The sequence below is a fragment of the Hippoglossus stenolepis genome, chromosome 6 (assembly GCF_022539355.2).
Source record: "Hippoglossus stenolepis isolate QCI-W04-F060 chromosome 6, HSTE1.2, whole genome shotgun sequence".
Classification (NCBI taxonomy): Eukaryota; Metazoa; Chordata; class Actinopteri; order Pleuronectiformes; family Pleuronectidae; genus Hippoglossus; species Hippoglossus stenolepis.
In genome coordinates, this window is record NC_061488.1 from 6,970,704 (window position 1) to 6,989,439 (window position 18,736).

At 40.7% G+C, this 18,736-nt stretch overlaps 2 protein-coding genes across 7 annotated transcripts in view; one reads left to right on the forward strand and one right to left on the reverse strand.

Annotated features, from left to right (window-relative positions):
* Positions 1–3,380, reverse strand: part of dlgap4a (discs, large (Drosophila) homolog-associated protein 4a) — a 79,226-nt gene extending 75,846 nt beyond the window's left edge. For 2 of the 5 annotated variants that reach the window (XM_035159254.2, XM_035159257.2), the window contains exon 1: positions 2,967–3,377. The gene's annotated coding sequence lies outside the window, so the exon portion shown is untranslated. Of the gene's footprint in view, positions 1–2,966 lie in introns of all 5 variants that reach the window. The other 3 variants (XM_035159251.2, XM_035159253.2, XM_035159252.2) reach the window with 3 other exon arrangements.
* Positions 3,381–12,053: 8,673 nt separating this feature from the next.
* On the forward strand, positions 12,054–17,964 carry LOC118110868 (poly(rC)-binding protein 2). Of its 2 annotated transcripts, none has more exons than XM_035159000.2 (13): positions 12,054–12,213; positions 12,978–13,092; positions 13,220–13,243; positions 13,335–13,367; positions 13,471–13,587; positions 13,688–13,819; positions 13,909–14,037; positions 14,144–14,218; positions 14,491–14,550; positions 14,903–14,975; positions 15,069–15,124; positions 15,274–15,443; positions 16,733–17,964. In XM_035159000.2, the coding sequence occupies exons 2-13, from the start codon at positions 13,024–13,026 to the stop codon at positions 16,767–16,769; spliced, it is 975 nt and encodes a 324-aa protein (XP_035014891.1). In that variant the 5' UTR covers positions 12,054–12,213; positions 12,978–13,023; the 3' UTR covers positions 16,770–17,964. The 2 variants fall into 2 exon arrangements, with proteins under 2 accessions (XP_035014891.1, XP_035014892.1); XM_035159001.2 differs by having other exon boundaries at positions 14,491–14,532.
* Positions 17,965–18,736: the final 772 nt, after the last annotated feature.

Here is an 18,736-nt window from a genome sequence, read left to right on the forward strand (position 1 = left end):
TAATAACATAGGAAATTCAGTAATCCATACCGACTGCGTTATAGCACTTACATCGTCCAGTATCAGGCAGCGTGACGAGTGACATGAAGTGCTGGTGAATCTGCTATGTTGTAATTACCTTGTTGTGTTTGTCAGCTGACCTCAACACCCACCGTGCTCGGCTGATACAGCAGAGAGAGACCGGCAGCAAGTTGATAAAGCGAGAGAACGAGAAAAACGAGAGAACTAAGAGAAGAGGGGACTCTGGGCTTTGGAAACTGTTGTCCGTGCTCATTGAAATGACAATTAGGCCAAATACCTCGTGACATTTCTGCTCTTTCTCTTCTCACGATGCAGCTAATGTTCCCCAGCATGTGCAGTCGTACTTCCTTAAAATGCTGAGGCTCTAATAGCGTAGGTCAGACGCACACTTGTTCTCTCTTTGCTGTCATTTGTATAACGTACAACCCTTATTGCAGTATTTGCTGTGGTGGAGGTATTCTGATCTTTTAGACAAGAGAAATTTGCAATACAGCAGTGTAAGTAAATGCCTTCACATCGTCCTGCATTTAAACTCTGGAGCTTTACAGGGAGTTGCAGTTCACTGTGAATCTGCCCGACCTGGAACTTCCCTGTTCTGGTCCACTCTTGTTGGTCACATCGATTTCAGCCACAGCAGGAGAATTAAAAAGCTCTAAAAACCCATGACACACGACTACAATTGAATCATAATGTTGCTCTATGACATCTACATGTGTAAATAAGCAGCTGCATGATGATATGTCAGTTCATAACCTGTTTCCTCAAAGTGGCTAAAAATCAGTTACTGCACATTTAAAAGTAAAGGTACACCAGTATTATCTGTAAAATGTAAGTTTTAAAAGTGAGTTATTTGCTATGCAAACAATTATAGTAACTACTGTTAACCAATATATAATTGGATCATTGTTGCTGATGCAATAATGAAGTAATTTTACCGTATTTGCTAATCGAGCTGTAGCTCATTTTAACCACAGTGTTAGTTAGCCTATGTTAGGTTCTTCTATCAAATAATATTCTATATATTAGAACTGTGTTTTACTACATAGCCATCTGTTTACATAGTAGCCTCTGACATGTGGGTACATTTTATATATATAAATAAATCAGTCACAGCTTTATATTAAACCTTCTTACACCTGTTAGTGAACCTTCATAAGAGAATGCAGTGATAGTATTTGACAAATACAACAATAACCTTGGAGGATGCTTATAACTAGAGTCTGTATAAACCATTCATTAAATGTTTCGAAAGAGTTTATATATGCTCAATAGGAGGACAGAGTACTAACATGTATAAAGGACCGTACTTTAGTAAATGCACTTTGTTATAGTCCTCCAATGTTTACAATCAAACTGGAAAATAGGATCAATACAACAACTGCAGCCTTTTCAGATTAAGACAAAAATGTTGACAGTTAGCGTGAGATCAATCCGAATCCCAACTGAGTGTTTTCAATATGAGTGTCAGCGCAACGCCGGTGAAGTTGTTGCAGCATCCCACAGGGTCCTAGTGTGAAAGGACTTTTAATGCTGCGTGTCCTTCGACGTCACACTGATGCGTGTGTGATACTGTACAGTATCTTGTCTGATCACTCCCTGCGGTTACCTGACTAAGCCCCGTTTAAAAACACCCACCGCCCTGGATCACAGCCAGCTGGGTGTCTTTCAAACTATCTGGTGGAGTATAATCACGGCTGTTGGCTCTCTGGCAGCAGATATGACATTGACACCTAAAGTGGGAGCCTAAAATCCACCACCTACAGAGCTGTTGTACACTGGATGCCCAGAGCTGCTCCTGTCCTCTGTTTGGTACCTCTGTTATTCTCCTGCTGTTCGTAATAGGAGCGATCAATCCTCTATATGTTTAAAAGCATGCCCAGGTTCAGAAAACAGAAAGAACGGAGCCTGCGTTGTGATGTGTAAACCTTTCAGGCTGCCCGAGCACTCAGTGTGTCTCTGAGGCTGAGGCTCGCTCACTGCTACACTGACACTCTTCACTGTGTCATCCGCAGATTTGTGGTCCCACTGAGCTGAGCATGAATTAATAATCAGCCCTCGACCAACAAAATGGGCTTTTAATTGTCGGGTCTCCTGTTTGACAACAACGACTGAAACAAAGGCCTCGACACAAACTGACTGATCGATCCTGAAACCCCCCCCTCCCAGCATCAGCATCAGCATCAGCAGAGGATAAGTGTGTGTGCTGCTTTATGTCCACACAGGGATCCAGCAGGCAGCAGTCGAGAAATGAGTTTTTTATTTACTACCTACAAAATAAATGTCATGTTTTTTAAAGCAGGGAGTGATGAAACTTCAAAGGGAGGCTATAGGAGGAGTATGCGGCTGTGGTTTTGCAGTCTAATCTAAGAGCGAGGGGGCAAGATATTCAACCAACAAGTAAATGGTAATTTAGTGCTGATTAATTCAAAATCTAACAACAACTTAACAACCTAACAGAGATTCAACTAATTATTCTCTGAAGAGGGGTTCTCCCTCTAAGAAATCTCTCTTTTTTTTCTCAATGAAACCAAGGCAGGTGAGGTCTGGTAACTTTGTCAAACACACACACATTCATACGGTTCACATACAGCTGGAAAAACAATGGTTTTAATTGCCTCACAGGTTAAAGTGTGTATTCTGCATGTATTTTGCCTCAGTGGGTTGACTTTGGTTCTGGCAGCTGTGGAGCAGGAGCCAGCTCTGGTGCAGACATCCTGAGGTGAACAGTCAAATTCATACCCCATAAAAAAAAAATAATAACAAGACAAGCAAACAGGCTGCTGACATGACATGTTCAGGTCGCATGTACGTGCACAGGTGAACATGGACCAATTCAAAGGAGGTTTCAACCAAAGCAGCCTGATGGGCTTCAACCGAGCCTCAATGGTTTTGTTATTTGACAGAAACCCGCAACGCCCGGTGTGAATCCTGGACAACACTCTTACCTTCTCTCATGTTATTGTGAGCAGCTGCAGATGGAGGCTGAATAGTTATCCGGGCTCTTACATGTCGGCCGTGCGGTGTCACTGTCAGCCGGCTGGGTATCAGTCGGGAAGGTAAACAACGCGCTGCCGCAAATATTAATTGTCTTGTTTTATTCCTTAAGACAATTTCTCCGCGGTCATCGCTGCTCGGTCGTCCTCCACCTCCTCCTTCTCCTGCTCCTTCTCCACGGCGCGTCCTCCGGCTGCAGCTCACCGGTTTACGCAGGGATCCATCGCGGCGGGGAAAACGCAGTCTGGAGGCTGCCGGTGCTGGTGGTGGTGGTGGAGGTGGTGGTGGTGGTGATGCAGCAGCAGCGTTTGGTCCGTCGAGACGCGGGATGAGGGAGGTGGGGGTGGGGGCATCCGAGGGCCCACGACCGAACAGTCATCATCAGCTGCTGCCGACAGGATGAACTCATCCGAGCCGAAATCACGGACTCATGATGAGCAAACGGTGGTTGATGAATCATTATGCGCAACGAAGAGGCAATATGAGTGGACGGTGTGTGTTTTATCAGGGTTTCGACGCGTTACTCAGGATGGAGCGAGGCTCTTTGATGATCAAAGGCAGAGAAAATACATTTTACTGCGAAATTTCATCCATTTCATCCATTTTCTTGTGATAATTGTTGCCTTTTACACAGTTGATTATGATAAAAACGTTATTAAACATGTGTACATAGCTTACCTGTGTAAAAGCCAAAATCAGCACAGCATGCACTCTCACAATATCTACCTACCTATTCCAAAAACATCTGTCTGTCTGTATGTGATACGCATATCTCAAAAACCGTTCAACTTATCAGCCTCATACTTGGCATGTGTATTACAGACAGACAGAGGAAGTGTAGAGCCGAGTTTGGTGCGATTTGGATCAATGATAATTAATGATAATGAAAAGTTGTTGACTTGCGTCTGAAGATTGTGTAAATTGCTTTGCAGACTTCTGAAACAGCTGACATATACAATATATGTAATGAAGTAAATTCAGTTTGATTTTATGAAAAACACTGGCTGTAAAATCTTCATTGCAGACGAACCAGGTAGGATGAACACAAAGTTTTCTAACTTCAGTCTGCATCCTTAGACGGTTTATAAAAAGCTCTGCACACAACAATCCAGCACACAAACAAATTCAAAGTGACTGTTTATTGTAGAACCGTTTGAAGAGGAATCACTATTGACAAGGAATACTTCTTAAGTAGCTCCGGGAACATTGACAGAAGCAAACAAATCAGGGAGGTTTACATTGGGCACTGCACTAGTTCTGTAAAGTGTTCAATCTCTTATGAAGCATCCCAGAGTGGTGTTTAAACAGTTAATATATCATATCAAATCATGTATTATTACACCTCAGGGTGACATGCATGCTCCGAGTTATTATTTGTCTGTGGAGCAGCTATAGGATTTTAGTTTATATGGCCTCAGTTGTTCCATGAAGGTATGGAGGCTAGTCATGAATTTTGTTTGTCAGGGTGAATAATGGCAACACAGATGTTTAGACACACAAATGCAAATATTATGGCACACACACATACCGAGGAGTGTGCTGTCAGCATGAATATGACTAATGTCCAGTTTGAAATCAGACGGACAACAAAAGACCTCCAAAGTAATGCCCGGTAGCACAAACATTAAGGGTGTCTGATTGGACAAGACCGTGACTAATGACTCTGCATCTGATCCCAGCGTGGATATCAACAGAGGCAGCCAAAGGTTCTGTTGTACAAGCTCAATACTTTTCTGTTCAGCTTGTACTTTTCCATAGAGTTGAGCCAAGCTATCTCAAGGCAACCTGCTCATGTATAGTCGGAGAATTAGTTCAGTTTCCTTGTTCAGCTGTAGTGGACTGTGACTGTGACTCTACCTGCATGGTGAGGTGTCACTTGTGTTCTTTAGCTGCCTTAGCAGTGTTTGATTTAATCTTTTGACACCTTGTTGAGTCTGGATGTGGGTTGGTGACATGGTGCAGCACCAGGCTTTAGGCTGAAGTCATTCAAATAGTCAGGGGATCAATGGGCTGCATGTTTGTCACTAAACAATCAATGACTTTGTGAAGATGAGCACGTGATGATCCAACATGAACATACTATCATTAGCTATAAATTATATATTGTAGTAAAGTATTGTAGTATTCTGTTCCATTACTTCATACTATTGTATTATCGAATGTGTACATGAAAGGCACATGTATGATATTACTGTATATGTATTGTACTGTATATGTACTTTATATGTACAGTTTATACTGAGGTAATAGTTACTGTTTTGCAGATGCTCATATATAAAAAAAAGAAAAGTAAGACTCCAAAATGACTCACAGGGAAAACAGATGTAAACGTCTTTGTTTGCTCTCGTTCTCTCTAAAGTGTTTCAACTCGTCAAAGTCCATTTATCCTTTGGATTTTAGACGAACAGGAAACAATAATGAAGATCCAGAGTTTCTTTGTTGCGGTAGAAAATCCTCAAAGAGCAAATTAGTCGAATACTATTTAGCAGCTTTGATGTGGCACATAAAGCTTTTTCCCTGAAATGCTTATGCGACAAGCAGACCGTGTCTAATTAACTTAGCTCCAACAGCCGGTAAAAGTCGAGATGGATCTAGACAGGTAAATAAAACACAAACCGATGCCTGTGGTTTTCAGTTTGTCTGAATACAACATTTTAAAGATATATGTGGCTGAATATTGCCATAAAATGTATTTTTCCTCGGATGCCTTTTATGTTCCAGATGGAGAAGAATAGGAATTCACAGTCCATTCATTATTGTCAGTGTATTCCACTGTGTGTGCTTCATTTAGTCCACATGCACTTTTATTTTTCTCTGAAATTAAGTATGTAAAAAAAAAACAAGGTTCCTTTCAGCCGTGTCACCCGAGCAGAATCGTGACACATTGTTGCCAGATGGAGGGAAAATAGTGGGATACTTTTGCTTTGTGTCTGGCCTCTCTGTGTGTACTCAGGCCAGTGAGTGCTGTCATGTGAGAGTGTTTTGGAGGAGGGAGAAAGCTGTTCTACCATCAACTGCCAAGCTTCGTCGCACCAGTCTGTTCTGTCTGTGAGGATTTGGTCCACCTTCCTCATTTACCTCATGTCTTTCTGCTGTTTTCCCTCATGTACATTGTTTGTCCTTGTTTTGTTATGTTTACACGTGTGTGTCGGGCCGGATTTGGTTTTCCCGTCAACTCACCTGAGATTCATTCTCCAATCAACTCAACAAGTCTGTGACTGCACTTAAACCCCCGATTCCTCCACCAGACTCCACCAGACCATGATATTAACACTGTGGCCGCTCTCTGCTTTTGGCATCTTGAAGTATCACTATTTTATTAAGCATTTGCTAGTTAGCACTTAGCACACAGCACAAGTTGATGGGTATATTATTAGCATTTCAGTGTTTTGGGGCATAAACTAAAGAATTGCACCAATCTCTGAAACTATCTGCACTGACGACAAATTAGTCTCTGGGGGCAATGGTGTATTTTGGGGCTTCTAGTGTAGACAGTGGATTCATTAGAATACATTGTCCTGAAGGTATGAATGCAAATCCATGCATTAAATCTAAATCTTCCTCTGGGCACCATGAACGTGTGGATGAAACTTAATGTTAGTCCATGCAATAGCTGTTCAGACATTTTATTAGAGAATAAAAAAGGCAACATAATGATGCCACTAAAACAGGGAATCACCAGAATCAGTAGATTTCTTCAGTTAATGTCGGCACAAAATTTCAAGGCAACCCATCAAATAGTTTGTTGAGATTTTTCAGTTTGTAAATAAATGCAGGATGAGATTTGAGGGTTAGATCTGAGTTCCAGTCTATTATTAATCAACTTTCACTCAGTGATCTGCTCCTCCTCTGCTCATCACAATTGGTTTAACTCACCATATGTGGGATATATCGTGGAGGATTCTCTATCACACTCTGTATAAGCTTGGTTTATCATGTGTTTCCCTCAACACAGAGTCCACAGAGCCGGCCCAGTGGCTTGCATAACTGGGTTCTTCCTGTGGAGGGCCTGGCTTCAAAATGAAGACTGCTCCTCATGCTCGTGCCCCCAAGATATCGCGCCAATTATCCGTCTCTGTGGGAGCAACCTATTTATGGAAGATCCTCTTAAAATAAGAGCAGGGAGTCACAGCCTCTCTACATCCTTTCTGTCTCCTGACTGGACAGTTTACGAGGGCATGCGTCACCTCTCGCTGTGACCCCGTAGGTGCATGTAACTGTGGCTGTGGATAGGTAGTGATGCTGCAGTCACCAAGAGCACAGGGCTTTGTATCTGTTCACACCCCTGCAGAGAGAATTCAGTCCCACTGTGCGTCTCGGTATCTCCATTTTAGTGAGTTAACGGATCTGTGCATCTTGCCCGCTGTTGTGTTAAACATGACTCCCAACCTTTTCTCTGTCTCAAACACACAAAGTACATGGGTTCAAGTCCAAAAAAAACAAGCAACAACATTTATTTTGGAGGAGGTTTAATCATGAGTGCTTCTGTTTTCCATCTATTTTCGAGCCCTTTAATCTTTAAAATAACATCCACTTGCTAATTAGGTGACTAATTGGACAACCCTCTCTCTGGCTTTGAGTGTGTCATCAGGTTTCACACTGTAATCCAGATCATTTACTTTTATTATGTGCAGACGATTTACTGCTCAAGAGAATAAATAGGATTTAGTAACACAAACAAATTTCCCACCACTACAAAATTGGAATTTGAAAAAAAGTGTTATTACTGTTCTTGAAAGCTCACCACAATTCAAGTCATTCCAGATGTGAATCCATACCACAACAGAGTAATATAGCAGGGCTAAAGCTGTACTGAAGGCAGTGGGATGTCAGGGGCAGCTGACAAGAGGATGTCAGGTGGGCGAGTGGCATTTCATCATACAATCCATGTACAGTAATCAATGACCACTCACCAGCGGAGGGAGGAAGGACAGGAGAGAGAGAGTGAGAGGTAGAGAGAGAGTGTGTGCCAGTGGGCACGTCAGATAAAAGCATTGAAGGAGAAAAACGGAACAAGAAGAGGATGCATTACATTTGGCAGGGGGAGGAGGGGGGCAGAGGATGTGTAAAAAGAGCAGAAATCGTGTGAAAGATGCAGAGATTCAAGTAAGCAGATGATTACGTAAGCTGCCTGTTTGATGGAGGAGACACATAAAAAAAGGCCAGGGAGACCATGTGTTGTTTGCAAAAGCTGTTGAGCTTGCACCCCCTCTCCTCTGTATCACCCAGCTCTCAGTGAAGTTCCCAACCTAATTAAACATCTTTTGTTACAACAACAACAAAAAAACACTCTTTGTCTTTAGCTTCATGTGTTTTTAATGTATTTTCCTCTTCAGTGTTATTGTACAGAGCTAGAACCCTGTTCATGCAGCGTGCAGCTGGTGGACTTACAGTAGATGTTTTACCTGTTACTGGAGCATGACGGCCTCTGGTTGGGGGGCAAATCTGGTCAGCCATGGTTCTATTTTAAAAGCACCAGCAGCCCTGTGAGCCTGGCACCGTTCAGGCAGCACTGCAGATGGCTTTGCAAAAAGCAAGATCCAGCCTCCAACGGCCTGGATTCAGTTTAGAATGACCAGAAAGGGAAATAATATTTTATAAAACGACCCAGAACTGGAGACAAACAGCTTTCAGATCAGCTGAGCTCCATCTCCCCTCCAGCGTGGGGGCCAGCTATCGAAAGCAGTGATTCTGAATCCATGACACTGAGCCAGACGTGATTCACGAGTCATGCATGTAAACGACAGTGTGTAAATCACGCTGTGTAGGACATCAGTTCTGATGGAGAATTGGATTTATAAAAGATTAATGATTCAGGGGGAATAGAAGACTGGTTACAGACAATAGCGAGTGATTCCAGCCATTGACTAATTGTATCGTGGATGCTCTGATGTGCACCAGATTAATGAACATGTGCTGAGTGAGTTCAGGCAGAGTACTCCGTCAACCAGACCATGAACACATGGTTACAGGGCTGTACTGTTCCATTTCATCCGTCTCCTCTGTTTTTCTGTTGTACGCTGGTTTAAGGATTGAACTGTACAATCCAGGGCTTCGGTCGTGCTCCCTCTAATTCAAAATAAAAGAGTATAGCAGGCAATTAAGGTCCTCATTTATCCCATCAATCATGTGACAAAACAACAGTCTCGCAAGCAAACAAGGAAATCCACCATGAAGCGGAACGTCATGAATCACATTTCACGTATAAACAAAGAAAAGACGAAATAACGAAGCGGAGGTTCATTATTTTCAGGTCACAAGGTCGAGTTGTCCTTTTGGGATCGTTTACACTGTATCAGCAGATTTTCAAACGTCATCACAGCCTGGAGGTGCAAACCAAAAAAAGGCCTATTTTATAGCCATGTTAGCAATATGACTGATTACTAGCCATTACTACTAATTACTGACCATTTGACTCTTCTTTGCTGTTAGAAATGAAACACACATATGGCTTTAAAGGCCATTGTTACAAATAATAGATACAAATTATTATTATTTCATATTACATCCCTCTGGTCACACATCTAACTTCCGTGTAAGTAAAACCAAGTAGCCAAGGTTGCTGCCTGCTCTTAGAAGATTTACATTTAGAGTGCTGACTCACTCAGTGACGACTTTTCCCCCCTCACTATTATCTTTAATTTGATATCTTTAAGTGGCTGACATGCCTGTTTAAAGGTATTTGCTTGACGGTGCTTCGTCAGTTATTTTACTCAGTAAGGTCAGGACACTGAAGTCAACACGTTCAGCTTGATTTGTATGTGGGTGATGCTAAAAAGGATGAAGCCCCTGAAATGAGACTGAAACCAGATCAGTGCTGAGGTGACCGTACTCACAGTGTTGTTGTGCCATCTGTTGGATGAAGAGAAAACTGCAGCAGTGTGTGTCATCAGCAGGGTCAAAGCTTCACACTGTGTTTTTCTGAGATTCCACAGAATACAATTCAACTTTGTTTTTAAACATGAAAACACCGGGGGGTTATAATCCATCGTTTACAATATTATAAATGTTTTAATCTAGATTAAATGTATTCAAGTTTTACAAGGTAATGTCAATATTTGATGCTCTACAAGCAAGCATTAGAGAAAAACATATTTCTCTAACTATTTAATTTGCAGTGGATGCCATGATATATTTCAAACATACTTCATATATATCTAACATGAGTTATATATTATTATATACTTATTATCTCATAATTATGCCCCGGGAGGCCGCCTGACCAGTGCTCGACGCATGGCTATTTTTGTTTTTTTGCAGGTGAGGTCTTGATGTGAGGCCTTTGCAGTTTCCCTCCAAAAGTGACTTTCTGATTTACTTCCTCATTTACTTCCTCATTTCATAAAAAATAATATCTTTATTGTCTGAATCCAGAGAAGTTCAATGCATCACAGTGAAATAAATCTTTATGTAAAACACAAGAGTCCCCTTCCTCAACACTGGTTGTTCAATCCTCATTGAGTTTTAAATCCTTAGTAGTGACAGCAGGCTGTCGGCCTAGTCACACAATATTTATTACATGAAACTTGACCCTTAGTGATTCAGTGACTCTTTTTCAACATGTAAAGACGCTGTAGAAACATTTCTTTAACGTTGAAACAACTTCAACCACAAATAAACTTTTCATTTTGAATTAACAAACATTTTTGTCTGTAAACACACGGAATTACAATATGACGAAATGAGAATGATACAATAGAGTCCAGAGATCAACAAACAAACAAGACAATAACACTTTCAGAGATAAACAACAAACTAATAAGTTCAAATCATTCCATTTCTCAGACTTCGAGCAGAGTGAATCCTCTTTCCAATACAAAACAATACAAACAAACATAAACAAGCTTTTCCTCCACTAGTGACACATCTTCTCGAACAAATGTCTAGAAGAACAAGAACTAAAGTGACTCACCGAATGTTCATAGGAGAGAAGAGTCTGAGATCAGGGAGGCGCCATCATGACTTCTACTCCTGCGTATTTAAAAGGTGGAATCAATGATTCACACATCAATTAGAGAGACCAAAGATTGAAGACTTTATGTCTTAGATTTTATTTTTACAATATTTATTACCCATGTAATACTCACTCCCATCTGTGGAATTCAATGACTAATGTGCAATGCATTCCACTGTATATATTCTGTTTCATTTGTATATATCATTTCAATGATATTTCTATTTTATACTTCCATGCTCTTATATTGCATGTTCACTTATTCATTACTTTTACCAATGTCTATTTTTTGACTATTTAATCTTTACTTAGTAGCAGTAAATGATCGTCAAAAAATCATTGCTGACAATAATATGTGAAAGTATATAATGTAGGATGAATATTAAAAGGAAGGTGCAAAAGCGCGTGAATTGAACTTGTATATCCATCTATCCATCCATCTATCTATCTATCTATCTATCTATCTATCTATCTATCTATCTATCTATCTATCTATCTATCTATCTATCTATCTATCTATCTATCTATCTATCTATCTATCCATCCATCCATCAATCTATCTATCTATCTATCTATCTATCTATCTATCTATCTATCTATCTATCTATCCATCCATCCATCCATCCATCCATCCATCCATCCATCTATCTATCTATCTATCTATCCATCTCTATCTATCTATCTATCTATCTATCTATCTATCTATCTATCTATCTATCTATCAACCATCTACAGCCTATATTCACATTGTTTATACAGTGTTTATAAGACAGTTTCTGTAACTAAATATGATTTTAATTGTACATAATTATCAAAATTAGTTATAATAATGCGATAGTACTTCATAATAATAAGATACTAAGTCATAATAATAAGATACTAAGTCATAACAATGAGATACTTAGCTATTATTCTGTTTCTCATCATAGTGTCTTACAGGATCTTTATAGCTTCCCTACTGAAATAAAATAAAATAAAATAAATAAAAATGTAATCGTGGCCTTTATTTTACGTGTGTGATGTATTCCCCGAGGTGGGCGGGGCCGTGCGTGGAGGGGCGGGGCCGCGGAGGTCAAAGTTGAACTCATTGGGTCTTTTGTGCTAAGCAGGAGAGAAGAGTCCGATCGAGCAGCGGTGTCGCTTCCCTCTTCCCCGGATCCTTTTAAAACTCCCTCCCGAACCTCTCCCCTTCCACCCTTGCCACCCTACCCACCCCCTGAACACTCTTCAAGGGCCGGTTTCTGGTAAGAGCGACACACGTTCAGCTTTTCTGTTTTTATTCCCGCAGCTTTCGGGATGAAGGGCAGGAACTACTCGGCGCGCTCCGGAGGCCGCGGGACCCGACTATTCGCTGGAGCGTACGATGCTAACGCTAGCGAGCGCGAATGGAAAAAAATCCCCCGAAATGTTTTGAGCGTCGCGGCCCGTCGGAGAGTTGCGCGCTGGCGTCGGTCCCTGAATGTATTCTACGAATTATTTCGCCAAACACCACAAAGGAGAAGTTATTCAGAAATGTGGCTGTGCTAACGAGCTAACGTAGCCTTGCGTGACTGGGTTGCTCTCACCAAAATAGACAGGGGATATGCGACGTTAGCGTTAGCTCATTTCCAGTCTTTCGTTGCCAATGTGGACGCGCACTCGACTCAAACTTACTCAGATGTAAATCAAAAGTTTCCCCAGCGTGATTCGAGCCCATTAAATAAATGACAATCTGTGTCGCCATAGCTGTTACATACCAGGAACTAGGCATCACCCCATAGAGACAGTGGGTCATTGTGCTAACGTGAATCAGTGGAGTCGGGCCAGTCTAACGTGAATTTCTGGACTGAGGCGTCTCCTTGTCTCCGAAGTGACACACGCACGTTATTAAACTACAATAAGAGGCATTTCAAGATGTGCACTGTCTGCATCGCTCCACGCCTCTGCACTGACAGCAGCTGTTGTTAAAGGGCTGAGGTGTCCAGCTGCTACGTTTGTCCCCGATTGTCACGTTTTCCTCTCGTTTCAGACTTTCAGCCTGTCACCAAAGACTCACCCTGGATTTACCTGCAGCAATGGACTCGAGCCTGGTTGAAGGAGGACTTAATGTCACCTTAACCATCAGGCTACTCATGCACGGGAAGGTGAGTGAGCCTGCACGCGATGTCTGATTTCAAGCATTCATCTCCCCCCCAGTATAATCAGGTCTGGTGGCCATTAACAATACATATCTTGCTTTAACGTGTCATTTTTTCTTATCTCCATCCGCAGGAGGTTGGAAGCATCATTGGAAAGGTACGTTTGTGTTGATGCCTGAGTGAATCCATCTTTCTGTTGTCCTATGGTGTGTTTTGTAAATATTGTGTACTTGTGCGTTCTTCGACAGAAAGGAGAGTCTGTTAAGAAGATGAGAGAGGAGGTAGGTTTTTTTTGTTTTTGTCCATAATTTCCGTGACACTGACTCCTGCGCGTGACATTATTTAATTGTGACTGATCTAAATACTCCATGTTTTGTTCTGCAGAGCGGAGCTCGCATCAACATCTCAGAGGGGAACTGTCCAGAGAGGATCATAACCCTCGCAGGACCAACCACCTCCATTTTCAAAGCCTTCTCCATGATCATTGAGAAACTGGAAGAGGTTAGAGTCGCTCGCCACATCTTGCGTCAAACGTGATACAGCAACAGTTTTGAAACGTTCTAATTGTCACTGTTCTCCTGTCGTGCTTCTTTCTGTATAGGACATCAGCACCTCAATGACTAACAGTACAGCCACCAGCAAACCGCCAGTCACCATGCGCCTTGTCGTGCCTGCCAGCCAGTGTGGCTCGCTCATTGGCAAAGGTGGCTGCAAGATCAAGGAAATCAGAGAGGTTTGTCACCGGGCTTCTTTGTTTTTGTGATGTTTTGAATTTGTTTTGAAGTGTCCTAACTCTCTGTGTGTCAATGTTTGTGTCCACAGTCAGCAGGAGCTCAGGTACAAGTAGCAGGGGACATGTTGCCCAACTCAACAGAGCGTGCCATCACCGTTGCAGGGACCCCCCAGTCCATTATCGAGTGTGTCAAGCAGATTTGTGTCGTCATGCTTGAGGTACAGACAACCTTTTGCAATGGCTCTTATTGATACCAATGATGAATTATTATTTTCTATGTTCCTGTTGATGATGCTTCAATAGTGAATGTTTCTATTTGTTTAGTCTCCACCCAAGGGAGTAACCATCCCGTACAGACCCAAACCCTCAGGCTCTCCTGTCATCTTTGCAGGTGGTCAGGTAAACAATGAAAGCATTTCTTTTGTTTGTCTAGTTTTGTCACGTGTAGTATTTGCCTTGACAGTGTCCAGTTTTAGTTTCACTTTGTCCTGAAGCAGTTCTGGTCAAATGAGTCAAATTATACACAGGCCATTGTTTCCAGTAGCTGGTCTGCTGTTTATAGCCGGCCTGGCTTTGGTTTTGCCGCTCACCAAGGACAGTGAACTGATGGATATTTGGGTTCAGTGTGTGTGACACTGCCACACCCTCTAAGTGCTGTTCTCTCCTTGCAGGCATACGCTGTCCAAGGGCAGCACGCCATTCCACAGCCTGATGTAAGTGAAGGGCCCTCTGTAAGTGATCCAATATATTTGCAACTTCGGTCCTGGGAAGCCATGCCACCTTCTTATTCCATCCCTCTGACCCATTTATTTCAACCACAGTTGCTTGACAGTCACATTCATTTAATAACCCAAAGATTGTAGAGTAAAATTCTAACATCAACATTTTTCAAGCTTGAGGCTCAATCATGGGTCCCATGCTTCATTCCATGTTTTCCTCTCATCCTCACTATAACCTGTTTACAAAAGGGAAATATTTGCAACATTTCAGCTTTGCTGTCGTAAAAGTTTTCCTCACTCCTGGTTTGTGTCTGTCTGTCTGTGTTTGTTTGCTCTCCACGTCGTTTCCTCTGTTTATCAACAGCTCACCAAACTTCACCAGCTGGCCATGCAGCAGAGCCCTTTCCCCATTGCACACGGCAACCAGAGCTTCCAGGGTAGGTGGACAGATTGAAAGAGGGTGTTTGATTGCTGTAAATCCGTAATAACCTGTTTAGTCAACACTCATGGATTTCTTTGCATTTCTTCAGCCGGGATGGATGCCTCTGCACAAACTGGCTCTCATGAGCTGACCATTCCAAACGATGTAAGTAGCATTTACCTCCTTTTGCTTTTTACGTGGAAACATGATGCTTTTATTTTAAATATCCTGTTGTCCTGTTTTTTTAATTTTTTTTTATTTACCTTGTGGGACTGAAGGTGCTGATGTGTTGTCACGGTTTCTTCTGGTTTCAGCTCATTGGTTGCATCATTGGTCGTCAGGGCGCAAAGATCAATGAGATCCGTCAGATGTCAGGTGCTCAGATCAAGATCGCTAACCCCGTGGAGGGCTCAACTGACAGACAGGTCACCATCACTGGCTCCCACGCCAGCATCAGCCTGGCTGAGTACCTGATTAATGCTCGGTAAGAAAGAGGCTGTAGGCTTCTGTGACGCATCCTTTCAAAAGCAGGTTGAAAGGAGTGTTCTACGTTTTGTTTGCTTTGTCTTGAGTGTAGATAGACAGGTTCAGTACAAAGGGTTCACTGGACACCATAATCTCTTCTTTCAACTGACAGTGATAGCCACAACCAGAGACATTATATTGTAATGAATGGTCTTTCCAACACCTTGAAGGGTTCTCTTAAGTTTTGGCACAAACGTTCATTTGGATCAACCGATAAGATTTTGGTGCTCGAAGGTCCAAATCGCTCTGATCCCACAAAATATATTTTTGGCCATAACTCTGGAATTAATAGGTTAATTATGGTACATTTTCATGTGAATGTCTTAATAGGATAAAATGATCAAGTGGTGATATTTTCAAGGTCCGCTTCACTGACATTTAAATGTTCTGCAAACACTTTTCTGGCCATTATTCAACCCAGTGACTCAGGAACAGAAGGGAGATCGTGACTATATTTCCTGCAGCTTGACTGGTTGGTGGAGGTTTACAGATCTGGTCTTATCGTGTCCATACGACCAGCAAGTCGCAAAGTTTGAGGTTTATTACAAACAGAGGAAGAGGCACAAAGCTCTATTTCCCCAAAATACAATTGCTTGACCAAAACTTTCCTCGCATCAGTCCGATTTGGATAAGACAGTAGATTTTAATCAAACTTAAAGTAAATGTAGAAATTTCCTATTATTGAGCCGTTGTTTGGTTTAGAGTGTTTTATCATTGCTGTTATTAATTTATTCAATTGTGTTCAGGTAAAAATATGAATTATGAGCAGTCATATTTAAACCTTTTTCTAATTAGTAATTATTTCATCATTTGCAATCTTTGTGTGCCTTAGTTTCAATAAGCTTTGAATTTCACCAACCTGCATTAAAGCTACTTAAAATAACATTGACATGGTTGGAGTAGGATGACGGGTAATGTAGTTTTCAGATTTTTAGAAACCACACATCCCATCTTGGACAAAGTAAAATATTTCATTAGGAAATTTGTGAATAATAAAATACTTGTCTTGCACTTGCAGGGTTGAATTCGTTGTTTCAGGCAGGTGTTCTATGATATTCTTAAATTAATGCAAAACATACAAACTTCACCCCATTCACTCAGATAGTTTGATAGTTAATCATTGTTTTTAGTTGGCAACCATCAATATTAATCTTCTACATCAAGTGTTGTCACTATTTAAACGTACATTTTTCTGTATTATTTAATGAAATGTTAACGTAAAGTTCTATTTTCCATTGTTCTCCTCAGGCTGTCTTCTGAAGCTACTGGACTTGCAGCCAACTGACATGGAGGATCATCATCAGCACCTAATGTAACCCCTCCCCCTACTTTTTACCAAGAGGTCCCTTATTGAACTTAATGCAAAAACCAAGTACTATAAACTCACTGTTTTCTCCTCTGCTTTGGTTAGACTCTTCCTCAGTTTTAATTACACCATCATCGATATTGGTATTTTATTTATTTATTTGTTTTTAAAATTCCCTTTGCATATAGTTTTTAAAGGATTCATACTGTTGTTGTTTTTTCTTCTTATTTTGTTGTATATCTGTATGATTTTCTTGATATAGGTAAAATATAAAAAGTTTTAGAAAAATCTGAAAAGGCATAAATAATGATTTTCTTATGTCAGATTTTTCTTAGAAAATGTTAAAATGAAGAAAAAAAGACAATAACATTATAGATGGACTGTTCTTTCCCTTCCTTTTTAAATATCTATTTATTTTTATTTAAAACACAGCTCCTTGTGAGAGTAGAGCTCATGAATATTTGCCATCTTCAGTGTGAAGCTGTAGGTCCTGGATGAGGAACTGTGGGTTTTAACGGGTTTCAGTGGGTGTAAATGGTTTCCAGTTCAAGGTGTGTGCAGGAACAACCTTTCAGTCAGAAGGTAATTCATCCCTCGTGTGGGTGCTGATGAGAATTTTAAGCTACATTAAGTCTCACCTCTAATTTTCAGAGTAATTGTTTTGTGTCATTCCTGTGTTTCCATCCGTTATATTTCTCGATCAGGACTTTTGAGCATTGTTGTATATTGGATTCTGATAAGGGTGGGTGGGCCTCGGTGACAAGGAGTGGGCCTGAATGAGAGGAAAATATTTTCTTTTCTCAGAAATTACTAAGACCATAGTAATGATGATGAAGATTATAATAATAACATTGAAATGTTTGTTTTAAATAGAGAAAATATTTTTTTTAACTGCAGGGCTGGGGAATGCTGCAAGGGGCAAAACTACAAGACATATTGGTCTTTATAAGTATATTATGCTGAGGTATTAAATTATGATTAACTAGAAGGAGAATTATAGAATTAACACTAGTTTCCTGCTATCCTTTTTTGCCTGGGTCAGATTTTATTTTTTATTATTCTTTGCAGGATGAAGAAACTCACGTTTTTGTGCACGTTTTCAAACTATTGTAGATCTGGGTGCAATTAAATTGTTGAAATGAAATGCAGAAATAAAAAAAGATGTGAAATGCTGCAGAGATCGTTGGTAATTTTTACATTGTGAAATTAACTCCTAGATGGACACCTTTATTCACCAGTTATCAGTCATGTTCACTGGAACCACCTGATAAGGCCTCACTTTTAATGGCTTCATAAGCTTTTAATTGCTTTATTAATGGATAATAAATAGTTGATGGATCAGTTACACGCATTAATGGTGGTCGCTGGTTCTCTTCCAGCAGTCTGTTTATATAAATGTGAATTTTTTTTTTTAAGGGTTCCATGTTTCTCACTTTCTAAAGGTACTGCCTCCAGCATGGAGTTATAATTGTCAGTTTGACATTAATAAAGGGCAATAAGGGTTTTTCAATTTGTAATAAGCCATCAGCAATAGTTGGTTCACCTCTGAATGTCAATAAATAATTTGCAAAGGTCTTGACAGTAACACAGTCTGTTGTCGCATAGTAAATGTGAATAAGCTGATTTCCAGGAGATAAATGGTGGAACAGTAATTGTTAAGAATGAATCAATGAATCAGGTTGTTGACTGAAAAGTGTCTGGAGGAGGAATTTAATAAAAGACAAAATATGACGAGGAATATTTCTTTTTTCATTCTGGATTTCAAGAATAAATCTTCTTGTGCTTGACCCTAATCCTCTGTAACCTGGCTACCCAGCAGTTCTTCTTAGTAGCTGGTATATAAATAATTAGATTTAATAGATAAATTATTCATTAAGTCGTAATAAAGCCTTCGATAACAGCTTCTAAACTGTTTATAACTGGTACCTTATCAGAAAGTGGTAATA